The sequence below is a fragment of the Pongo abelii genome, chromosome X (genome assembly GCF_028885655.2).
Source record: "Pongo abelii isolate AG06213 chromosome X, NHGRI_mPonAbe1-v2.0_pri, whole genome shotgun sequence".
NCBI lineage: Eukaryota > Metazoa > Chordata > Mammalia > Primates > Hominidae > Pongo > Pongo abelii.
Genome location: NC_072008.2, coordinates 129,539,463 through 129,565,928, shown reverse-complemented (window position 1 = coordinate 129,565,928; position 26,466 = coordinate 129,539,463). Strand labels below are relative to the sequence as shown.

The following is a 26,466-nucleotide window of genomic DNA, read 5'->3' as shown; positions in this document are numbered from 1 at the left end:
AGTAGCTGGGATTACAGGTGCCTGCCACCACGCCTGTCTAATTTTGTATTTTTAATAGAGGTGGGGTTTCTCCACGTTGGTCAGGCTGGTCCCGAACTCCCGATCTCAGGTGATCCTCCAGGATCAATTTCATAACATAACTAGGTTACTGTCATATAATAAACCTGGACTGTATTCATATTTTCCAAATTGTCCCCAAAATGCATTTTACACCTGGTCTGTTCACATGATATCTAATCAAAGACCACATGTTGTATTTGATTGTCAAGATTCTTCGTCTCTTTTAATTTAGAATAGTTCCCCACCTTCTCCATTTTTTAATGGCGTTGACTTATTGATGAGACCATTCCTAGAAGACCTCATCTTTTGGATTTATCTAATTGCTTTTTCATCTTATTTGTTCTTTATTTCCTGTATTTGTTCTATACTTGGAGTTAGGTCTAAAGGCTTGATTATATTCAGGTAAAATATTTAATGGCAAAAATACTTTATAGATGATGTAACATCTAATGTTCGACTGTCTTTAAATGGTTCAGTAAGTTTGTGATAGTCTGATCCCTCAGTTATACAATGGCATCCCCTCACCCCCCCACCACCTTTCCCTTCAATAACAAATTATCTGCAGGTTGATACTTTGGCAGCCTGGGAATATCCAGTTTCTCATCAACTTTACATTAAATGGTTTAGAATCCATGGATGACCTTTGCTTGAGCCACCTTTCCCTTTAGGGGTTCCAAATTGATGATTTACTAATTTTATCATGCCCTATATATTTATTAGCTGTCATTCTTCTAATATAGAAGAGTTGTCCCTTACTAACTCAGGCTGTTTGCTTTCCTTGAAATACAGTTCCTACTGGAAAGGCAGGACAAATGATTAATATTTTCCCACTAATTACGAGCTATCAGAGTAAGGAGTTTCTTTAATAGCAACCTCCAATGGTGACGTGAGTTGGGTGTGTACGTGTGTGTCTGTGGTGAGAGAGAGAGAGAGAGAGAACACATGTGTGTGTATGGTTACTTAGATTTTCAATGGATCAGTCTGATTGTGTGTGGCAGTAGTGGATATTGATGAGATTCTGAATGTATTTGAAGGTAAACCAATAGTGTTTGCTGATGGATTGGATACAGGATGTGAGAAAGTAGAGTTAAGGACTATTCTGAAGTTTTTTGGACTGAGCAGTTAAAAAGATAGTGTTGTCACCAACTTAGGGAAAATTTCAGGTAGATTGGGTTTGGAGTGTTGGGAGGGAGAATTAGGAATTCACTTTGCGCATGTTAAGTTTGAGATGTCTCTTAGATATCCAAGTGTAGATAATCGATATATGGATCTGAAGGGGTGGGTTGCCCCTCCACACCTGTGGGTGTTTTTCGTTAGGTTGAACGAGAGACTTGGAAAAGAAAGAGACACAGAGACAAAGTACAGAGAAAGAAAAAAGGGGGCCCAGGGGACCGGCGTTCAGCATACGGAGGATCCATGCCGGCCTCTGAGTTCCCTTAGTATTTATTGATCATTATTGGGTGTTTCTCGGAGAGGGGGATGTGGCAGGATCATAGGATAATAGTGGAGAGAAGGTCAGCAGGTAAACACGTGAACAAAGGTCTGCATCATAAACAAGGTAAAGAATTAAGTGCTGTGCTTTCGATATGTATACACAAAAACATCTCAATGCCTTAAAGAGCGGTATTGCCGCCCGCGTGTCCCACCTCCAGCCCTAAGGCGGTTTTCCCCTATCTCAGTAGATGGAATATACGATCAAGTTTTACACCGAGGCATTCCATTGCCCAGGGACGAGCAGGAGACAGATGCCTTCCTCTTGTCTCAACTGCAATGGGGCGTTCCTTCCTCTTTTACTAATCCTCTTCAGCACAGACCCTTTACGGTGTCGGGCTGGGGGACGGTCAGGTCTTTCCCTTCCCACGAGGCCATATCTCAGGCTATCACATGGAGAGAAACCTTGGACAATACCTGGCTTTCCTAGGCAGGGGTCCCTGCAGCCTTCCGCAGTGTTTTGTGTCCCTGGGTACTTGAGATTAGGGAGTGGTGATGACTCTTAACAAGCATGCTGCCTTCAAGTATTTGTTTAACAAAGCACACCTTGCACAGCCCTTAATCCATTTAACCCTGAGTTGACACAGCACATGTTTCAGGGAGCACAGGGTTGGGGGTAGGGTTACAGATTAACAGCATCTCAAGGCAGAAGAATTTTTCTTAGTACAGAACAAAATGGAGTCTCCTATATCTACTTCTTTCTACACAGACACAGTAACAATCTGATCTCTCTTTCTTTTCCCCACATGGATCTGAGTGAATAATTGGATATATGGACCTGGTGTTCAAGAGAATAGACCAGGCCAGGAATAGAAATGTGGGCATCAAAAGCATGTAGATGCTATTTCAATATATGACATTGGATGAAATCACTAAGGGTTGTATACAGAGAGGCAAGAGAAGAGAACCAAGGACTAAGGCTTGGGGCACTTCAGTGTTAAGGGTCTAGGAGAAGACGAGGAACCAGCAAATAAGGTAGATGAGGAACAACATTGTAAAGTAGGAGGAAAACAGAATGTGGCATTTTGGAAGCTAAATAGAGGAAGGAATGATTAAACATCAAATGCCTCTGATAGGTCATTTAAGGACTGAAAATTAACCATTGGAGGGAGGTCAAAACTAGCAGTTTTGGTGGAATTGGGTGATATTAAGAGATAATGGGAAGAGTCGAATTGGAGACAGTGACAATTGACAACTTTATCAGGCAGTTGCTACAAAGGGGTGCAGACCAAATGGGATGGTAGATGGCAAGGGAAGTGGGCTCGAGATTTTTTTAAGATGGGAGAGAGAACGCATTTGTATTCTGATGGGTATGACTGAGTGGAAAGGGGAGAGCTGGTGTTACAGGGGAGAGAGGTGAGAATTATTTGGAGCGGTGTTCTTGAGGATAGAGAAAATGGAGTTTGGTGCTTAAATGGGTGGATTAACTTGATATAGGGGGATAGAGAGTTTATCATAACAGGTATAAAGGCAATATATGTAGATATAGTTGGGTAGGTGTGATTGGGAGTTTGTAGAAGTCCAGTTGATCTAATTTTCTTACTGAAGTAGAAAGCAAGGACATCAGCTGAGAGGATGAGAGAGGAGGTATTGGAGGTTAGGAGAGAAGGTAGGGAAGTACAGTTATGTGCTGCACAATGATGTTTCGGTCAACAGTGGACCACATATATGACAGTGGTTGCATAAGATTATAATGAAACAGGAACACGTAGCTGAAGAAGAGGCCCAAGAAAAGGAAACTACAGGAGAAGAACCCCCAAGAAAATTCACAGTAAAGGGTTTAGCAGAAGCTTTTCAGCAAGCTCCTTAAAAAGTTTGAAAACGTGGGCCAGGCACGGTAGCTCACGCCTGTAATACTAGCACTTTGGGAAGCCGAGGCGGGTGGATCACTTGAGGTCAGGAGTTTGAGATCAGCCTGGCCAACATGGAGAAACCTTGTCTCTACCCAAAAATGGAAAAATTAGCTGGGCTTGGTGGTGCACACCTGTAATCCCGGCTACTAGGGTGGCTGAGGCAGGAGAATCACTTGAACACGAGAGGTGGAGATTGCAGTGAGCCAAGATCTTGCCACTGCACTGCAGCCTGGGCGACAGAGCAAGACTCCATCTCAAAAAAAAAAAAAAAAAAGTTTGAAAACATGGACCCCAATGCTGACCAAGGTTTTTATTAATAGAGAGGAATGTACATGGCGCATTATCTGCTTACAAGCAAATCTGTGATGAAACAAAGAAACCAGGCAAACCATCGTGGCATGGACATATTTCTGAAAAGAGTGACACCTCCTCAAGAAGAGCCTCAGGTCCTTCAGGAGGTATTCCAGAAGAAGACATTGTCATCATAGATGAGATGACCGCTTCATGAGTGTTATTGCCCCTAAACATCTTCTAGTGGGACAAGATGTGGAGATGGAAGACAGTGATACTGATGATTCTGATCCTGTGTAGGCCTAGGCTCATGTGTGTGTTTGTGTCTTAGTTTTTAACAAAAATGTTTAAAAAGCTTAAAAACAAATCTTTTTTTTTTTTTTTTTTTTGAGACGGAGTTTTGTTCTCCTTGCCCATGCTGGAGTGCAGTGGCGCAATCTTGGCCTCACTGCAGCCTCTGCCTCCTGGGTTCAAGCCATTCTCCTGCCTCAGCCTCCCAAGTAGCCGGGATTACAGGCGCCTGGCACTAAGCCTGGCTAATTTTTTGTATTTTTAGTAGAGATGGGGTTTCACCATATTGGCCAGGCTGGTCTTGAACTCCTGACCTCAGGTGATCTGCCTGCCTCGGCCTCCCAAAGTGCTGGGATTACAGGCGTGAGCCACTGCACCTGTCCAACAAATCTTAAAAGTACAAAAAAGCTTATAGAATAAGGATATAAAGAAAACATTTTTGTACAGCTGTACAATGTGTGTTTTAAGCTAAGCGTTATTACAAAAAAGTCAAAAAGTTAAATATTAAAAAGCTTGTAAGAAAGTTACAGTAAGCTAAGCTTAATATATTTTAATTTATTGAAGAAAGAAATATTAAAAAAATTTAATGTAACCTAAGTATATAGTGTTTATAAAATATATAGTAGTGTACAGTAATGTCTTAGACCTTCATATTCACTTACTAATTTACCCAGAGCAACTTCTGATCCTGCACACTCCATTCTTGGTGGGTATCCTACACAGGTGTACCATTTTAAATATTTTATACTGTAATTTTTTTGTTCCTTTTCTATGTTTAGAGAGGTTTAGATACACAAACACTTATCATTGTGTTACAGTTGCCTATAGTATTCAATATAGTAACTTACTGTACAGGTTTGTAGCCTAGGAGCTGTAGAGTATTCCATATAGCCTACATGTGTGGTAGGTTATGTACCATATAGGCTTGTGTAAGTATGCTCTAAAGATGTATTGAATGTATCTCCGTTGTTAAGTGATACGTGATATAGTTGAGTGAATGGCTAAGACAAATGGAGCATGATTGTCCAGCAGCATTAAGGGCCCATTTGAGGACAGATACATGAAATTGGCATTATGGAAGGATTGTCATTAGTGGTAATAATAAGATTTAGGATATGGAGTAAGTGGTTAAGATAGGGTATAGAAGATCTTTGGAAGAGAAAGGGTTCGGGAGAACCAAGAGGCTACGTGGTAGAAGGCTCACTTACATGTATATGAAAATCTCCAAAAGTTAAGAATTGTAGTCAGAGAGAATGACAGAGGTTAATATTGTTGCAAAATGAAGAGCAGTTGACTCAAGGATCCATAAATGGCATCAATAGGACATCACTGAAAGTGGCATAGTAGGGAACTCCAGAGCTCTGTCTCGCCACAAAAACAACATAATGAAGTGGAAAAAACTATCAGTCAACTTGGCTGCTGCCTTATTCTTCCCCAGTCCTTTCCCTGGTTGGTGTAAGTTTTTTTTTTTTACTATATTCTAGAGCTCTACAAAGTTAATTGAGAGTGCTGTGGCGTTTTAAATTGCCTGCCTACTAGTCCCCACACCCAAATCAGTGGTGGCCATGGTGATAGAAGCCCACACTCCTGGTGCAGGTTGCTAATGCTAGAGGGAGCAAAGAATTGTGTTTTTGGGTTTTAATCTGGCTGCCTGCTCCCTGAAGGACTCACATAGGGGCCTACTTTTGTTATCTTTTGACTGGGAGTATTCTCAGGGCTGGTATGGCTTTTGCCAAAAGCACTTAAATGCACAATTATTGTCTGTAATGGCCTGGAGCAAGGGACAACAGCTGAGACAAGCAGTAGTGAGACCGAAAAGCCTGAGAAGGAAGACATTAGAAAAAGAGATACATGGGGAAAAAGAGCTTTTTAAAAAGCTGTCATATATACCATAAGAAGGTCATGCTTAAGCTCAGAGCTGGGCACATGCCCAGAAAAGGCCAACAGAGACCCTAAGCTTTCTCTTCTGGGTCTGAGTAGGCAGGAAGTGAAGACCGAGGCAGAGCTGTGAATGGTCTGGCCAGACTTTGAGGAGTGTCCTAATGCACTTTCTTTTCCCATTTATTTTTGCTCCAGGTCTTTAAAAAAACTGTGAATATACTAGTTGGTCACTAAGCTAACAGAACATAGATTCAAGTGGCCACACGTGATGAAGAATACAAACTTTACAAAAAAAGTTTATAAAAGTCACTAAACACACACACAACAATAAATCCACAATAAGCAGCATCAACCAACCTCTGGGTATTTGGGGGTGGAGAAGAATCTGATCTCCATAGTTGCTACATAATATTAAATATGTCCAGTTTTTTTTTTTTTTTTTTTGAGACAGAGTCTCCCTCTGTCACCCAGGCTGAAGTGCAGTGGCACAATCTCGGCTCACTGCAACCTCTGTCTCCAGGGTTCAAGTGATTCTCCTGCCTCAACCTCCTGAGTACAGCTGGGACTACAGGTGCGCACCACCATGCCTGACTAATTTTTGTCTTTATAGTAAAGACAGGGTTTCACCATGTTGGCCAGGCTGGTTTCAAACTCCTGACCTCAGTTGGTCTGCCTGCCTCGGCCTCCCAAAGTGCTGGGATTACAGGTATGAGTCACTGTGCCCAGCCTAGATAAGGAATTGAAATCAATAGTCCTAAAATGCTTTATGAGCTAAAGGAAACCAGGAGTGTGCTGTCTCACCAAATAAATAGAGAACATCCATAAAGAGAGAAAAATTATGAAAAGGAACCAAACAAATTCTGGAGTTGAAAAGTACAATAACTGAAATAAAAAATTCACTGTAGAGGTTCAACAGTAGAATTGAGCAGGCAGAAGCAGCCAAGCCAAAGAAAGAACACTGGTTAAAGTAACTCTAGGTAAAATATAAAAGCCAGTACTATTACATTTGTGGTTTGTAAGTCCTCTTTTTTTCCTATATGACTTAAAAGACAAATACATAATAATTATGAACTTTAAAAAAATAATTTCAACTTTTATTTTAGACTCGGGATACATGTGCAGGTTTGTTACCTGAGTATATTGTGTGTTACTGAGGTTTGGGGTACAATTCATCCCATCACCCAGGTTATAAATCTGTCAAATGGCACACTATAAAAATGTAATTTGTGACTAACAATAGATGGAGAGGGGCAGAGATGTATAGGTGCAGAGGTTTCGTACACTATTGAAGTGAAGTTGGTATTAATTCAAACTAGGTTGTTTTACGTTTAAAATGTTAATTATTATACCCAAAGGAACCACTAAGAAAATAATTAAAAACTAAACAGAAAAAAGAAGGGGATCAAAATGGTGCACACACACAAAATCAAACAAAAAAGACAGTGATAGAGGAAATGAGGAACAAAAATATGACAGAAAACAGCTAGCAAAATGATAGAAGTTCATCCTTATCTATAATTACTTTGAATGTAAATGGATTAAACTCACCAATTAAAAGGCAAGAGTTTGGCAGAATGTATAAAAAAATCATGATCCTTATACTGTATATAAGGAACTCACTTTAGATTTAGAGATACAAATAGCTTGAAACTGAAAGTATGGAAACATTCTGTGCAAGCATTATGCTGGAGAGACCTGGGGTGGCTATGCTAATATCAAAGTAGACTTTAAGACAATAAGTTTTTACAAGAGACAATGAAAAACATTATATAATGATAAAATGGATAACCCATTGAGAAGATATAACAGTTATAAACATACCTGTACCAAACAACAGAGCCCCAGAGTATTTGAAGTAAACATTGGCAGACTTGAAGGAAACATAGTTGTGTAATTATTGGACATTTCCATACCCTACTTTCATTAATGGTTAGAACAACTAACCATTACTTGACAAAAGATGAGTAAGAAAATAGAAGACTTGAACAACGTTATATATATAGAACATTACACCCAACAACAGAATCTACATTCTTCTCAATGCACATGGAACATTCTTTAGAATCATATATTAGGCCACAAAACAAGTCTCAGTTGAAATCATACGAAATATCATCTCTGACCACAACAGAATGAAACTAGATTGCAACAATAGTGAGGGAGTAGTGAGTGATATGAAATTCAAAGCTGGGTGGATAGAGGGAGAATAGTCTGGAAGCAATAATAACAAGCAAAAAGAAAACTGCCACATCACCTCCAGGCCTGGTAGTGTGAGGCGTCTGAGGAAAACAGCTACCAGTTAACTGGGTTACAATGGCAGTGCTGCTCTCAGGGTGAACCAGGCTCTCTGTGTGAGCACCATGGTGAAAAGAACCTTTAGATGAGAAGTTTGGATATAGGGAATTTTGCTGAGAATGGATCATGAATTCCATATGATTCCGTGGAAGTATTTCAAGGATGTGGAAAGGTATGATGGGACAGAACAGGGATTGTGCATAACAGTATGTGGATGAGAGTGTAGGGCATATTGTGGTGATTTATTTAAACAAGAATGAAGGGAGTAATGAATGTGAGCCTGGTACATTCAAGTCAGGTAGTGGAGGAGAGGTTGTCAATAAGTTAAATAAGCTTTTGTGAGTTTGTTTTGAAAGCCTGGCCACAATTCATTTTTATGGGAAAATGTTTTGCTACTAAATAACCATTTATAAAGATTTATTTTTACATGTTTTTAAAATTATTTTGAGATGGAGTCTCCCTTTATCGCCCAGGCTGGAGTACAGTGGCGTGATCTCGGCTCACTGCAACCTCTGCCTCCCGGGCTGAGGTGATTCTCCTGCCTCAGCCTCCCAAGTAGCTGGTATTACAGGTGCCTGCCACCACGCCTGGCTAATTTTTGTATTTTTAGGAGAGATGGGGTTTCATTGTGTTGTCCAGCTTGTCTCGAACTCCTGACCTCAGGTGATCTGCCCACCGTGGCCTTGCAAAGTGTTGGGATTACAGGTGTGAGCCACTGTGCCTGGCCTGTAAGAAAATTAGAATTAGGAAACTATTGTTACATTGAAGACATCTCATCTGTTTTTAAAAAATAGAGTGAAACAATGCCTTCTATAAATGATACACATTACTTTGGTTAGCTTTGTATTTTATTTGCATAATATCATAATTGTGGGAGGAACCTCACATACAAAGGTCTCATTTTCAGTATTGACTATAAAAAGAACATAGTGTATTGTTACTGTTTGGTTTTTATTTTCATTTGGCCAGTTAGTTATTGCCAGTTACTCTCACTTCACTGTTCCATTCATCTGACCTCAGCAGTGTTAAAATTAGCTTTGAAAATTGATAGCATTCAAAGATTCTTATGTTTCTACGTCGGGTCCTCATGGCTGGCCTGGAATTGACTTTGCCATTCTGTACTTTAAAACATCGATTTATTCATCTGTAATATTTATGTACATCTGTTTTGTGGGGAACATCAGCTGACAGCCAGATATACTTAGCATAATACCCAAGAAATAAAATTAAAGGAAGAAAAATATAAAGCAAATGCTGATGGTTCTTCTGCACTTGACAGTTTGTCTATCTGTGTCTCCACTAAGAACTAACTTGAAAAAGCAAGTTAAGAAAACACACGTGTATCAGCCAGGCATGGTGGCTCATGCCTGTAATCTCATCACTTTGGGAGGCTGAGGTGGGAGGATCGCTAGAGCCCAGGAGTTCGAGATCAGCCTGGGCAACATAGTGAGACCCCATCTCTACTAAAAAAAAAAAAAAAAGCCAGGTGTGGTGGCATATACCTGTAGTTCCAGCTACTCAGGAGGCTGAGGTGGGAGGATCGCTTGAGCCTGAGAGGTCAGGACTGCAGTGAGCCATGATCATGCCACTGCACTCCAGACTGGGTGACAGAGTGAGACCCTGTCTCAAAACCCCCCAAAACCAAAAAACACACAAAAAACAGAAAAGAAAACACACATATAAACAGAACTGCAGACTAAATCTTGTGCATTATAAAATCTCACTTACGCTATTCAGTTGTGAGATTTTATTTAAATGTTAACCTGCACTGTAAATTGTGTCCATTTTTGAAATTGCTTTCCTTGTGTTCTTCAGAAGATGTTCCAATGTGAAAAGGGATGTTGGCATAATAATCCTTGTATTGAATTCAGATGTTTGGTAAGATAAGGAAGAGCAGTGAAGCATTTTCTTGGCCTAGAGCATTTGATCTAATTGTTCTTAATTATTGGTAGGTGAAGGATATTGCTTTAATTGTCCTTTCTGCACTAAATGGAAACTTTTTTTTTATATTTCTAGGAACCAAATGGCGAGACACCATCATCTTTATACAGAGTTGCAGCAGTACTTCTACAATTTAATCTTATTGATTTAGATGATCTTTATGTACATGTAAGTCAAGTGGGCTGCTAAGAATACTTGGTTGTCTGTCCCAAGGGTAGGGAAGAGGAGTAGGTAGCCACATAGCACCCCCAGGATTGGGCTGGTTCTAGGTTCTCAAGTCTTACTCTTTGAAGCCACAATACATTGTTGATTTGTGTTTACTTTATAAAGTGAATAAGTTTAGTTATTTGGCAGTCTATGAAAATTAAATACCTTTTTGGTCACCTTTACGGAGTTTAAGTTTTGGTCACCTTTACGGAATTTAAGTTTGGATATGAAGTTCAAGTTCTTAACTGTCATCAAGGCATAGCTCATGGGGAGAGAGGCCAAGTTCTAACCAATGTGGTTTTTTAAGCCTTTTTATTATCTACAAATGATGGGAAATATAAAGTTACCTATATACTGCTTCTTTCTCTCTAAAATGTTAATTTTAGGCATTCAGGATGAATGGGGAACTTCATTAGTGTATTTTTATATTTAGTATATTTTAAAAATATTTTTCTTGTGTTATTCGTGTGTACTAAATGACTATTATGCTTTTATTGCTGGACCCAGGATGTAGAAGAGTTCATGATTGTGGCAGATGACCTCTAGTTTAACAAAAATTTAGTCATCAGTTTGAAAATCTAGGCTAATAGTATATAAATTCCTCTTCTATTAGGTTTTGCATTAGGATATCTGTTAATTTAAAACAAGTATGTCCAAAGGTGATATCATCTTCACTGCCTTTGAAATCACTTTATTAACATCATTGCCTATTTTTGTATACTGTGGCTACAGAGTTGAGTAAAACTTGGTCTTTACCTTGGAAGCAGTCATAGTCTAGGAAGGGAGAAAAAAATTTTGCATTATTTAATAGGTACTCTATTGGAGATATTCACAAAGCTCAGAATAGATAGTGACCATATCTGTCTTGGGGGATTTTGGAAGACTTTCCCAAACTAGTGATGTTGAACTGGGATCTTGATAGACAAGTAGGATCATCTAGGCTGAAATGGTAGAAAATTTTGTAGGTAGAATTAACTGAGTATAAAGGCAGGAGTTGTTGTTGTTGTTGTTTTGAGACAGAGTCTCACTGTTACCCAGGCTGGAATGCAGTGGCGTTATCTCGGCTCACTGCAGCCTCTGCCTCCTGGGTTCAAGTGATTCTCCTGCCTCAGCCTCCCAAGTAGCTGGGATTACAGGCGCACACCACCAAGCCCAAGTAATTTTTGTATTTTTAGTGGAGATGGGGTTTCACCATGTTGGCCAGGCTGGTCTTGAACTCCTGACCTCAGGTGATCCGCCCACCTCAGCCTCCCAAAGTGCTGGGATTACAGGTGTGAGCCACCGTGCCCAGCCAAGGCAGGAGATTTGAAAGGGCTTTTTTATCCCCTTAGGGGACTGTCAGGAAGCTCAGAGTGGTTGGAGCCTAGGGTGGTATATAGGGGGAATGAGGATGGAATAGAGAAAGCTAAACTGTTAACGGCTTAAGTGACATAGTAAGGAATCTGGATTTTTCTCTTGGGAGTGGAGAGCCATATTAGTATTTAAAGGAGACATGTGATGTAGAAACTGAGAATATGGAAAATTGGACAGAAAAGGGAAAATTCAAAAACATAGGTATGACTTTAGAGGGAAGTATAGACCGGCATATGTGGAAAGTACAAATTGATGATAGATTTATTATTCATTATGATTGCATTTAGCAGTAAATGTAAGCAGACTAAGTGGTCCTGTTAATATGACAAAGATTGTCAAGTGGAATTAAAAATGAGTTGATTATTTATATGAGAAACAGCTTAAACTTAAGGATAATGAAATGTTGATATGTAAAAGGATGAGAAAATATATCAGTAAACTTACTGTTGGACAAAATAGACTTTTTGGCAGAAGGAGATAAAGAGGGCCACTTCATAATAACAAGATTGTGCTCACTAGGAAGATAAAACAGTTCTAACTTTACATGTATCTAGTGATATATTCTCAAAATACACAGAAATAAAAGTTGAGAGAACTATAAGAAGAAACAGTTTGCCCATCAGAGGGAGTTGTAATTGTCTGGGTAAAAAGATAAGGACCTATGGCCGGGTGCGGTGGCTCACACTTCTAATCCCAACACTTTGGGAGGCCAAGGCGGGCAGATCATCTGAGGTCAGGAGTTCGAGACCAGCTTGACCAACATGCTGAAATCCCACCTCTACTAAAAGTACAAAATCACCCGGGGGTGGTGGCGCACGCCTGTAATCCCAGCTACTTGAGAGGCTGAGGCAGAATTGCTTGAAGCCGGGAGGCGGAGATTGCGGTGGGCCGAGATTGTGCCATTTCACTCCAGCCTGGGCAATGAGAGCAAAACTGTCTCAAAAAAAAAATAAGTAAAAAAATAAAACAAGAGGACCTGTGCCAGGTGTATAAGTACAGCAATAAAAATGTGTTTAATTGCCGGGGGAGAACATACAGAATGAGAAAAAGTCTTGCTTACTTCCTTGCACTGGTCCATAGTGACTTTTCTCTCTCCCTCCCTCCTTTTTTTTTTTTGATAAATGGAATGAAATCTATAATGTTTAATATTTCATTATTATTTTCATTTACTGTTTACATTAAACCTAGTTAATGGAATAGATTATGCATTTCTAGGGGACAGGAACACTTCTTTTATAGCTTATCATAGTGACTAGCAGAAACTACTAAGTAATTTGTTGCCTGAAGTTTTCTTTGTGTTAGGGTTATTTTATAAATGTCTTCATTAATCATCTTCCACTCATACAAGGTGACTGTACTTGAGATACTTGAGCCTTTTTCATAATGGAAGGTCGACTATGCACATAGTACTTTTTCTTTTGCAATAAACTAGTAACTAGCTTGTGACTTAAATAAGCTCCTAGAAAAAGTGAGATGTCAAGTTACTAATAATTTTTCTACTTGAAATTTTTTATTTAGGTGATTTAAATTTATCCCTTTGTGTTATTCAGTAGCTCACCTTTCCCAAATTGGATCCATATTGCAATGCTTTATTTAATTTGGAGTTTAGCCTTTAGTGGGGAAATTTGTAATGTTTTTAATGGAACTGCTATATATTTTCTTCGGTAAACTAATACATTCAATGGAAAACATCACTGTTGTGGTATTATATTACTTTAGGGACTCTATCAGACAGAAGATGTGAAACTTTGAGCTGCGACTTGATTTTAAAAGGGGTACAGAATTCAGGTACTTAATTCTGTCAAATTATAAGAAAATAACTGAAATTTACTTAGAAGGCAAATGGTCACGAATAAGTTAGACTTCTTATTTATAGTTTTATCAATTGAGAATAGTGTTTCCTTTTTATATGAACAAGTAGTTGGTATTAGCTATTTTATGAAATTTTAATGTACCATTTTTAGCTTCTTCCGGCTGATAATTGCATTATGGATGAACACAAACGAGAAATTGCGGAAGCTAAGCAAATTGTTAGAAAGCTTACAATGGTTGTGTTGTCTTCTGAAAAAATGGATGAGCGAGAGAAAGAAAAGGAAAAAGAAGAGGAGAAAGTAGAGAAAGTATGTAATTCATTCTAGTAAAATTAACACTATCTTCTGGATTTTGAATTATGAAATTTAACTTCTAAATAGTCGTTTATGGAAGAATAATTTCTTAGTTTTCATTTTGCTGAAACCTCATTTTCTGGATCATTTGCTACAGTGGTTTTATTTTTAATCTGAATGGCTCCTTTTTAAGAGAAGCTGTCGTGTTTTTTTTTCTTGTATAAATTTCAAAATGTTTTCTAAGTAAAATCACAAGTTGTATTGACTTTAATTGTCCTCCGTGTATTAGTGGCCCTCAAATCCTAAAGAGATTCTCAGAGATGATGAATTCTGGTTTCCTGTGGCACGACATAACATTAAGTAGAACTTAATTCCAAGTCTATAAACTATAATGCCTGTGTCTGTTTTTTTTTTTTTTAAATTTATTTATTATTATTTTTGAGACAGGGTCTCACTCTTTCACCCGGGCTGGAGTGCAGTGGCATGATTACAGCTCATTGCAGCCTTCTACCTCCTGGGCTCAAGTAATTCTCCAGCCTTAGCCTCCTGAGTAGCTGGGACTACAGGCATGCGCCACCACACCTGGCTAATTTTTGTATTTTTTGTAGAGATGGGATTTTGCCATGTTGCCCAGGCTTGTCTCAAACTTCTGAGCTCAAGTGATCTGCCTACCTCAGCCTCCCACGTTCCTGGGACTATAGGTGTGAGCCACTGCGCCTGGCCCTGATGTTTTTTTAATAGCTAAAAATTTTGATTGTACTTGCAGGAATGTATTGTTTAATTTCCCATGTATAGCAAATATTTTTGATGTGTTGCTTAGGTCAATTTTTTAAGTGACAAAGTTTTAAGATTTCTTGATGTCTGTATCCTGAGTATCTTAGTTTTGACTATTCATTTTTAGCCACCTGATAACCAAAAACTTGGCTTGTTGGAAGCCTTATTAAAGATCGGTGATTGGCAACATGCACAGAACATTATGGATCAGATGCCTCCATACTATGCAGCTTCACACAAGCTAATAGCCCTTGCTATTTGCAAGCTTATTCATATAACTATTGAGCCTCTCTACCGAAGGTATGTAACTGTATACTTTACTAATCATTGAGGTAGAAATAGCTTAGGACTACAACAAAATCTGTATTTATCTTATCTCCTCAAACCAAGCATATATTTTAGTACCTTTTATCAAAAGAAAAGAACTATTCACAGAGTGTATCAGTCAGATATATATTAATCAGTGACTTGTCTTCTAACGTCTAGACCAGGGGTTCTAGAATGTGTGCTGCAATGTAGTCTGAAAACTACAAGTTAGACTTCTAGGTTGGGTTTGTTCCATTGAGAGTTGAAACTCCATTCTTCTGGTTTTGACTTTCCCTCCTCTCAGTGGGTGGGAGGGGCAAAGAATTCCTCAGGTTTTTTCTTAGTGTAATTTTTCTCTATCCTGGCTGAGTGCCTCTGAGTGAGGACATTGCCTCTCTGATTCCCTTACCTTTCCTGGCATATAGGCTGCTGTTCTGGAAATTACTAGTTTAGCCTCTCTTATCATCCCCAGTTACTGTGTCATCTAGTCCTTTAGCTTTCTGCCTACTTGCAGGATACTTAGGAGCAGTATTGATAGCAGCTGTGGCTACAGCCCCATAGATCAGAGCCTGCCTCAAAAGCCTCAGCCTTGTGACTTTTGTGTAGCTGCTGGTTGCTGCCGTCAGTGTCACTTCATGGGCCGTGGACCATGCAGGCTTCTTAGAGAGTGACCCCTGTGACTCCACAGTGGGACACCTGCTGAGCAGGTGAGAACTCTGGGTATGGTGTCCTAAAGTGACCCTCTTTTATTACATGGCTCACTTTCCCTACCACCACATTCTACATACCTTAGGTTGTGGAATCCAGATTGAGAAATGTCAGTTGACTTGAATCAGTGTTGTTATATCCATATTTTTCTGTTTCATCTTCCAGTGCATCTTAGGTCCATCCCTTGTTCCCCATTCCCGTATCCAAGTTCCTGATACTGGCCAAGTTTAAAAACAGATTCAGATGGTGTGTATTAAATGTTCCTTGAAATCCACACTTCTCTGATTAAGCAGTTAATTTGGAACATTCTCCTCTGAGCTCTGATTTTTTTTTTTTCTAATGACTGTTGTTTTTATGTGTTTCTACCAGTTGAGAATTATCTGGTGTAATAAAGTTAGGCACAATTGAAATGTAGAAAGCAAATATGAGCAAGAAAAAATTTCACTGATTAAGATAACTTTGTTAAAATGGTAGGTATTGTAGTGTGTGTGTGTATATAGTTATATTTATTATATACTTATTTATTTATTTTACTTTTTAAAATAGAGTTGGCGTTCCTAAAGGTGCTAAAGGCTCACCTGTTAATGCTTTGCAAAACAAGAGGGCACCAAAACAAGCTGAGAGCTTTGAAGATTTGAGGAGAGACGTGTTCAATATGTTCTGTTACCTTGGTCCTCACCTTTCTCACGATCCCATTTTATTTGCAAAAGTGGTGCGCATAGGCAAGTCATTTATGAAGGAGGCAAGTAAGATTTTTCTTACAAACCTAAATTTTGAAATGAAAATGTTCTGAGCATACTTGTGTTATGAGTATCTTTAGAAATAAAAATATGAACCTCATTTAATAAAGGGTTATGTTGAATGAGGTTTGTGGAAAATTCCAGTGTGTCCTAACCATATACAGTCAAGTGTTGCTTAATGACAGGTGAGAAATGCATCATTAGGTGATCGTCATTGTGCAAACATCAGAGAGTGTACTTATACAAACCTAGATGGTATGACCTACTACATACCTAGGCTATATGGTATGGCCCGTTACTCCTAGGCTACAAACCTGTACAGAATGTTACCGTACTGAATACTGTGGGGAGTTGTAATACACTGTTAAATATTTGTGTATCTGAACATATCTAAACATATAAAAGGTAATACTTTGCACTAAGATGTTAGGACAGCTGTGATATCACTAGGCAATAGGAATTTTTTAGCTCTAATATAATGTTATATGACCCTAGTCATATATGTGGTCCATCAACCGAAACATTGTTAAATGGTGCATAACTGTATATATTAATATAAACCCAAATCTAGCGAGATTATTAGTCAAGTCCCTCACATGGGAAAATATACTTCAGACAAGTGGCCGCTTTTTGAATTCCCTTATAATTAGTGGTTACTTAGCATTCTTTTCCTTTGCTTACCTTCTAGTCATTTTCTTGAGTGTAGTTTTCAGTCATTGCTGCTATGTGTAAGAAGTCTTTTCAGCCTCAGACTGTTAAGGACCCATTCTTTTATTTATTTATTCTTTTACTAAGATTTTTATTGAAATAAAACATACATACGGAAAAATACAGCTCAGTGACTTTCCCTAAACTAAGCACCCATATGTCCGTTACCCAACTCAAATAGTTTACAGTCCTACCAACAGTGTAAAAGTGTTCCTATTTCTCCACCTCCTCTCTAGCACCTGTTGTTTTCTGACTTTTTAATGATTGCCATTCTAACTGGTGTGAGATGGTATCTCATTGTGGTTTTGATTTGCATTTCTCTGATGGCCAGTGATGAGCATTTTTTCATGTGTCTGTTGGCTGCATAAATGTCTTCTTTTGAGAAGTGTCTGTTCATATCCTTCGCCCACTTGTTGATGGGGTTGTTTGTTTTTTCTTCTAAATTTGTTTGAGTTCTTTGTAGATTCTGGATATTAGCCCTTTGTCAGATGAGTAGATTGTAAAAATTTTCTCCCATTCTGTAGGTTGCCAGTTCACTCTGATGGTAGTTTCTTTTGCTGTGCAGAAGCTCTTTAGTTAATTAGATCCCATTTGTCAATTTTGGCTTTTGTTGCCATTGCTTTTGGTGTTTTAGACATGAAGTCCTTGCCCATGCCTATGTCCTGAATTGTATTGCCTAGGTTTTCTTCTAGGGTTTTTATGGTTTTAGGACTAACATTTAAGTCTTTAATCCATCTTTGTGGAAGACAGTGTGGCGATTCCTCAAGGATCTAGAACTAGAAATACCATTTGATCCAGCAATCCCATTACTGGGTATATACCCAAAGAATTATAAATCATGCTGCTATAAAGACACATGCATGTTTGTTTATTGCAGCACTATTCACAATAGCAAAGACTTGGAACCAACCCAAATGTCCATCAATGATAGACTGGATTAAGAAAATGTGGCACATATACACCGTGGAATACTATGCAGCCATAAAAAAGGATGAGTTCATGTCCTTTGTAGGGACATGGATGAAGCTGGAAACCATCATTCTCAGCAAACTATCACAAGGACAAAAAAACCAAACACCGCATGTTCTCACTCATAGGTGGGAATTGAACAATGAGAACACTTGGACACAGGAAGGGGAACTTCACACACTGGGGCCTGTTGTGGGGTGCGGGGAGAGGGGAGGGATAGCATTAGGAGATATACCTAATGTAAATGATGAGTTAATGGGTGCAGCACGCCAACATGGCACATGTGTACATATGTAACAAACCTGCACATTGTGCACATTTATCCTAGAACTTGAAGTATTAAAAAAAAAAAGAAATAGAATAGTACCTGCAACCTGGAGTCTTTCTCATGCTGCATTCTGGTTACTATCCTAACCATAACCATTTATGCTTTTTTTTTTTTTTAAATCAGCTTTGAGGTATAATTTAAATACAGTAAACTTCTACAATTTTAAGTGTACAATTCAATGAGTTTTGACAAATGCATACAGTTGTATGTTCACCACCACAATCATGATATAGAAGTTCCCTCCTTCCATTGCTGTTCCTGGCAACCGCTGATAGGCTTTCCATCACTATAGTTTTGCTTTTTCTACATCTTATTTAATAAATGGAATCATATGGTATATACTCTTTTCAGTCTAGTTTCTTCCACTTAAGCTTTTGAGATTTATCCAAGTTGCATGTGTCAGTAGTTCCTTTATTGCTGAGTGATATTTTATTACATAGACGTACCAGAGTGTAGCCACCAGTTGATGGGCGTTTGGGTTGTTTCTACTTGGAGGCTATTATAAAGATGCTTTCAATATTCTTGCACAAGCCTTTTGGGAGGCATGTGTTTTTGTGTCCCCAGGGGTGGGATTGATGGGTCATATGAGTAAGTATATGTTTAATTTCATAAGAAATTGCCAAACTGTTTCAAAGCATCTGTACCATTTTGCATTCCTAAGAGCTATTGTATGAGACTTCTAATTGTTCCACATTCCCACCAACACTTGTTGTTGTCACTCTTTTAAGTTTTAGTCATTCTAGTGGGTATGTAGTGGTATCTCACTGAGCTTTTAATTTTGTTCCAATGACTAGGGATGTTGATAATCTTTTCATGTGCTTATTTGCCATTTATAGTTATCTTTAGTGAAATGTCTGTTCATGTCTCTTGCACATTTTTAAGTTGGGTTATTTGTCTTTCTATTATTGAGTTGTAAGAGTTCTTTATTCTGGATGCAAGGCCTTATCAGATATGTGATATTGGGAATTTTTTTTCTTAGTCTGATTTGCCTTTTCATTTTGTTAACTATCTTTTGACAGCAAAAAATTTTAACGTTTAATTCCAATTTAGTAGTATTTTTTTTTTTTTTTTTTGAGACGGAGTCTCGCTCTGTCGCCCAGGCTGGAGTCCAGTGGCGTGATCTCGGCTCACTGCAAGCTCCGCCTCCCGGGTTCACACCATTCTCCTGCCTCAACCTCCCGAGTAGCTGGGACTACAGGCGCCCGCCAACACGCCCGGCTAATTTTTTTTGTATTTTTAGTAGAGACGGGGTTTCACCGTGTTAGCCAGGATGGTCTCGATCTCCTGACCTCGTGATCCTCCCGCCTCGGCCTCCTGAAGTGCTGGGATTACAGGCGTGAGCCACCGCGCCCGGCCAGTATTTTTCTTTTATGGTTTGCTTTTCATGCTCTAAGAAATCTTTGCCCAGCCCAAGGTTTTAAAGCTGAAAAGAATTATACATAGTTTCTTTAAAGTTGTGAAACATGACAACTAAAAAAACCATCTAGACATTGTTAAAAAGCACAAATGCAGGGTGTCTTCAGTGTTTGGTGATTATATCTAATTTGAATTTTAGACAACAGCAACTGTATAGAAATACTAACGGCTATTGTATATTAATTTCTTGATATCTGAAATATTTGACTTGGCTTTTTATACTTAGCTGGTAGACTTTTTTTTGTTTTTGAAGTAGTATTGCACTCTGTCATGAAGGCTGGAGTGTAAGTGGCACCACCATGGCTCACTGCAGCCTTGTTCAGGCTGAAGGGATCTTCCCGCCTCAGCAGCCCTAGTAGCTGGGACCACAGGTGCATGTGCCATGCCTGGCTAATTTTTTAAATATTTGTAGAGACAGAGTCTCCCTATGTTGCCTAGGTAGGTTGTTTTTAATGCTCACAAATTTACATTACGTAAAGGTACCCTAAAGAAATCTGTTAAGTAGTTAATTATTACTATATATATTGTTTATTATATAATATTCATATGAAATGGAAGTATATCATTTCTAAATGTTGGGAACATTCTAAGTCCTCTGTTCTGACTATTTTGAAATATATAATACATTGTTGTTAACTGTAGTCACCCTACTCTGCTATTGAACATTGGAATTCATTCCATCGATCTAACTGCATATTTGTACCTATTAATCAACCTCTGTTTATTCCCCCTCACCCCCAGCCTCTGTTATCTGTCATTCTATCCTCTCCCTCCATGAGACCACTTTTTTGTTTTTTTGGGTTTTTTTGTTTGTTTTGTTTTGTTTTGTTTTTGAGATGGAGTTTCGCTCTTGTCGCCCAGGCTGGCGTGCAATGGCGTGATCTCGGCTCACTGCAACCTCCGCCTCCCGGGTTCAAGCAATTCTCCTGCTTCAGCCTCCCGAGTAGCTGGGATTACAGGTGCCCGCCACCACGCCCAACTAATTTTTGTATTTTTAGTAAAGACGGGGTTTCACCATGTTTGCTACGTTGGTCTCAAACTCCTGACCTCAGGTGATCTGCCCTTCTCCGCCTCCCAAAATGCAGCAATTACAGGCGTGAGCCACCATGCCCGGCCATGAGACCACTTTTTTAGCTTTCACACGAGTGAGAACATATGATATTTGTCTTTCTGTGCCTGGCTTATTTCACTTAACATAAAGACCTTCAGTTCCATCCACATTGCTGCAAATGATATCATTCTTTTTTTATGGCTGAATAGTATTCCATTGTGTATATTATATATACCACATTTTCTTTATTCATTCATCAGTTGATGGGCACTTAACAGGTTGATTCCATAGCTTTGCTATTGTGAGTAGTGTTGCAATAAACATGAGAGTGCAGGTATTCTTTTGATATATTGATTACTTTTCCTTTGGATAAATACCCAGTAATGGGATTGCTTGTAACAAATTATCACATGTACCCCACAAATATGTACAAATATTTGTACCAGTAAAAAATTTAAAGAAATTTAGAAAGGAAGTATAATGTTTCACTCTTGATTTTTATTGTCTGAAAAGGATGATTCATGTTAGCTAGTGCCTGCTCAAGAAACAAAAGGGCTGTATTTTTTCCAGTGCATCATATCAGGTGCACGTCAATTCACTTTGTTCCATTGCTGGTGATGTTAACTTTATCATTTGGTTAAGGTGATCTCTGCCAGGTTTCTCCACTGTACAGTTACTATTTTTCCCTTTGTTATTAATATATGTCTTGTGGGAAGATATAACACTTTGAGACTATATAAACAGACTGTTTCTCCTCATACTTTCACCTACCTAATGCTGCTCTTTTAACCTGAAAATCTTAATGTTCAGATCTCTTGTTCTGAAATTCTTTGGTTACAAATATCAAACTTGTGAGCAGGAGACCAAACCTTCAACTCATGGAAGTCCTGTACATAACCATATACAATGTTATTACCAAGACACACACTTGGTAGAGCTGTCACACTTCCCCTCTTGCCTTCTCCATTGCATTCATCCTGTACACCCGTTCTGCCCTAGTTGTGCCAGGTTCCTGCATTAACTCCAGTCTATTCTTGCAGAGATGAAGGGCAGAAGGGAAGAGAAAAATGTTAATTTTGACCATAGAGACCAGTGTAAGAAGAAATCTGCGTTTTCTCATTACTAGGTTTGTGATGGAAAAGTGAATCTTTACAAGTTATCTGAGTTAGAATTTTGATCTATTTTTACCCATAAAAGATTTTGCTGTGACAAATCATTTGTTCTGTGTTTAAACGGCTTTTGTTGTCTAGCTTGGAATTCAAGCAGGATTTTTAAGATTGCTTCTAAAGGGTGAATGTGACCTTAGTTCCAAATAATGTATTTACAATTACACTTCTTTAACAAATCTCATTTATAAGCTTAGGGTTGCTTTTATATACAAATTATGTATATTTTTAAAAAGAGGCTTATATACTTATACCAGATATCACTTAACAGAATTATCTTCCAGCCCTATAGTTATTTGTAATTTATTTCTCTGATTATGTGTACATATGTTTCTTAAATTTGAGGTATGTAGTATATAGGACTAACTCCTAGTACAGTGATTCTCAAACTTCAGCGTGCGTCGTAATCACCCAGAGGACTTTTTTTTTTTTTTTTTTTTTTGAGACGGAGTGTCGCTCTGTTGCCAGGCTGGAGTGCAGTGGCGCAACCTCGGCTCACTGCAACCTCCGCCTCCCGGGTTCAAGCGATTCTCCTGCCTCAGCCTCCCAAGTAGCTGGGACTACAGACATGCGCCACCATGCCCAGCTAATTTTTGTACTTTTAGTAGAGACAGGGTTTCACCATGCTGGCCAGAATGGTCTTGATCTCTTGACCTTGTGATCCGCCCGCCTCGGCCTCCCAAAGTGGTGGGATTACAGGCGTGAGCCACTGCGCCCGGCCAAGGACTTGTTAAAATAGATTGTTGGGCCCCATCCTTGGAGTTTTTGATTCAGTAGGTCTTGAGATGAGACGTTAGAATTTGCATTTCTAATAAGTTCTCCTGTGATGTTGATGCTCCTGGCCCTAAGACCAAACTTTGAGGATTCTTGTTCTAGGCTTAAGCAGTGGAGGAGTGTGGTGGTTCTAGAATTGTTTCATATAAAAGGACACATTTTGCTATAATAACATTTTCTTTAATTATAGAGCACTAACATGTTCACCTGACATACTCAAATGTTTTTGATAGCACCTATATATTTTTTAGACTTTATTTTTTAGAGCAGTTTTAGGTTCACAGCAAAATCCAGAGGAAGGCACAAAGATTTGCTATATAGCCCCTGTTCCCATATGTGCATAGCCTCCCTTGTAATCAACATCTCCCACCAGAGTGGTACATTAGTTACAGGGATGAATCCACATTGACACATCACCCAAAGTCCATAGTTTACATCAGGATTTGCTTTGTGTTGTACATACTAGGGATCTCGTCAAATGTATAGAATATTATCACTGCCCTAAAAAATCCTCTGTGCTCTGCTCCTTTATCCCTCTCTCCTCACAACCCCTGGCAACCACTGAGCTTTTCATTGTCTGCATGGTTTTGCCTTTTCCAGAAAGGCATATAGTTAGAATCATATAGTATGTAGCCTTTTCAGATTGTTTTCTTTCACTTAGTAAAATTATACACATTTAGGTTTCCTCTATGTCTTTTCATGGCTTGATAGCTCATTTCTTTTTAGCACTGAATAGTATTTCATTGTCTGCATGTATCACAGTTTATCCATTCACCTACTGAAGGACATGTTGGTTGCTTCCAGGTTTTGGCAATCAAGAATAAAGCTGCTGTAAGCACCTTTGTACAAGTTTTTGTGTGGATGTAGGTTTTTGATCTACTCTGACAGTCTGTGTATTTTAATTGGTGCATTTAGATGATCAGTGTTCAAAGTAATTGATATATTTTGATTAATATTATTATCTACCATTTTTCTTATTCTTTTTTAGTTTTTGCCCCTGTTTTTTGTTCCTGTTTTTGTCTTCCACTCTTTTCCTGCCCTTTCTGGCCCATTTTTGGTTAAGTTTTTTAGTGATTACCCCACAGTTTGCAATGTACATTTACAATTGATCCAAGTCCACTTTCAAACACACTATTTTGCTTCATGGGTAATGTGAGTGCCTTACAATAACAGCATAATCCTAATTCTTTCCTCCTGACCCTTGCATCACTGAAGTCATTCGTTTGCTTATACACACACACACACGCACACACGCATGCGCGCACGCACGCACGCACACATGCATATGCATATGTAATCAAATACATTGTTGCTATTACTATTTTGAATAAACTGTTATTTTTGTTATATTAGTTAAGCATAAGAAAAATAAACATTTTACCTTCACTTAATCTTACTTCAGTGTTTCTTTGTTTGTTTGTTTATACATATCCAAGTTTCTGACCTATATTCTTTCTCTCTAAAGAACTTACTTAGTATTTCTTGCAAGGCAGGTCTACTGGCAACAAATTCCCTCAGTTTTTGTCTGAGAAAGTCTTTATTTCTCCTTTACATTTAAAGTATAATTTCACAGGGTCCAGAATTCTAGGGGTTTTTTTATATATTTTTTTATCTTAACACTTTTAATCTTTCACTCCACTCTGCTTGCATAGTTTCTGAGGAGAAATGTTTTTAATTCTTATCCTTGCTTCTCTATAAGCAAGGTGTTCTCCCCGACACCCAGCGTCTTTTAGGATTTTTTCTTTTTCTTTGATTTTCTGTAGTTATAACATGATATGTCCAAGTGTAGTTTTTTTTTGTATGTTTGTTTTGTTTTATTATTTATTTATTTATTTACTTTTTGCATCTGTCTTGCTTGGTGTTTTCTGAGTTTCCTGCATCTGTGGTTTGGTGCCTGATACTAGTTTGGGGAAATTCTGTCATCATTGCTTCAAATATTTCTTCTCTTCCTTCCTTCCTTCTGCTATTTCCATTATGCATATGTTCCAGTTTTTTAGTCCTACAGTTCTTGGATATTCTGTTCTGCCTTTTATCAGACTTTTTTCTCTTTGCTTTTCAGTTTTGCAGGCTTCTATGGAGATATCCTCAAGCTCAGAATTTTTTCCTCAGCCACATTATCTCCCAATAAGCCCATCAAAGGCATTCTTCATTCTGTTACAGTGTTTTTTATCTGTAGGATTTCTTTTTTATTTTTTCTTAAAATTTCCATATCTCTGCTTATATTGCCCCCTGCCCTTTTTTTTGAGGTGGAATTTTGCTTTTGTCACCCAGGCTGGAGTGCAATGGCATGATCTTGGCTCACTGCAACCTCTGCCCCCTGGGTTCAAGCAGTTCTCCTGCCTTAGCCTCTCTAGTAGCTGGGACTATAAGCATGCGCCACCACACCCAGCTAATTTTTCTATTTTTAGTAGAGATGAGGTTTCACCTTGTTGGCCAGGCTAGTTTTGAACTCCTGACCTTAGACGATCTACCCACCTCGGCCTCCCAAAGTGCTGGAATTACAGGCGTGAGCCACCACGCCCGGCTCACCGCCTTTTGTTTTTTTGAGACAGAGTTTTGCTCTGTCACCCAGCCTGGAGTGCAGTGGGGTGACCTTGGCTCACTGCAACCTCTGCCTTCTGGGTTCAAGCAATTCTCATGCCTCAGCCTCCTGAGTAGCTGTGATTACAGGCACGTGACACCATGCCTGGCTAATTTTTTATATTTTTAGTAGAGACGGGGTTTCGCCATGTTGGCTAGGCTGGTCTAGAACTCCTGGCCTTGAGTGATTCACCTGCCTTGGCCTCCCAGAGTGCTGAGATTACAGGTGTCAAACACCGTACCCAGCCAGTCACAGAATCTTGTTTGTCTTTTTTCCCTCCTAGAAGTAAATAGCATAAGTTCCTCTCTCTCTCTTTTTTTTTTTTTAGACGGAGTCTTGCTCCTGTTGCCCAGGCTGGAGTGCAGTGGCACGATCTCTGCTCACTGCAGCCTCTGCCTCCCGGGTTCATGCTATTCTCCTGCCTCAGCCTCCTCTGTAGCTGGGATTACAGGTGTCCGCCACCATACCCAGCTAATTTTTGTACTTTTAGTACAGACGGGTTTATCCATGTTTGCCAGGCTGGTCTGGAACTCCTGACCTCAGGTGATCTGCCCACCTCGGCCTCCCAAAGTGCTGCGATTACAGGCATGAGCCACCGCGCCCGGCAATTAAGTTCCTTTTTTTTTTTTTCAGACAGAGTCTTGCTCTGTCGCCAGGCTAGAGTACAGTGGTGCGATCTCAGCTCACTGCAACCTCCACCTTCCGGGTTCAAGCGATTCTTATAAATATAAATAAAATATATTTTATTTATTGTGTTAGGAATGGGGGAGAGAGATTCTGTGTTTATGTTTTACTCTGCCATTGTAATTAATTTGTCTAGAAAGACTGTTTATGTGGCTATTTCATACGTTGGCCCTTGGTAAAAGCCAAAGTGCTCTAAATTGATTTACAAATAAAGCTTAGCAAAACCTGAAATTAGGCAGGCAGAATATACCCCAGACTGGGTATTAGATTACATTAGGAAATAGGTGAGATAGTGATCTTGTGTTAATATGGAGGCATGTCCTTGTTCTTAGGAGACATCCTGAATTATTTTGAGAAACGTGTCATGCCTGCAAATTTTTTTGGTCTGCCGAAAAAAGGGCAAAATGTTAATTGTTGAATTTAGCAGGTAGGTATATATAGGTGTTTAGTATACTATCCTTTCAGTTTTTATGTAATTTGAAATTTTTCATAA

At 38.9% G+C, this 26,466-nt stretch overlaps 1 protein-coding gene across 23 annotated transcripts in view; it reads left to right on the top strand.

The window, feature by feature from the left end:
• The window catches only part of THOC2 (THO complex subunit 2), a 132,794-nt gene that overhangs the window by 51,481 nt on the left and 54,847 nt on the right, over nucleotides 1-26,466 (top strand). For 19 of the 23 annotated variants that reach the window (XR_010139026.1, XR_010139025.1, XR_010139024.1 and 16 more), the window contains exons 9-12: nucleotides 10,179-10,271; nucleotides 13,628-13,783; nucleotides 14,670-14,842; nucleotides 16,103-16,298. Coding sequence is in view for 19 of the 23 variants with exons in the window: in XM_024240706.2 (XP_024096474.1) it covers nucleotides 10,179-10,271; nucleotides 13,628-13,783; nucleotides 14,670-14,842; nucleotides 16,103-16,298 (618 nt within the window). In the remaining 4 variants the exon portion in view is untranslated. Of the gene's footprint in view, nucleotides 1-3,716; nucleotides 3,863-6,342; nucleotides 6,439-10,178; nucleotides 10,272-13,627; nucleotides 13,784-14,669; nucleotides 14,843-16,102; nucleotides 16,299-26,466 lie in introns of those variants that run through there. The other 4 variants (XM_063721265.1, XM_063721267.1, XM_063721266.1 and 1 more) reach the window with 4 other exon arrangements.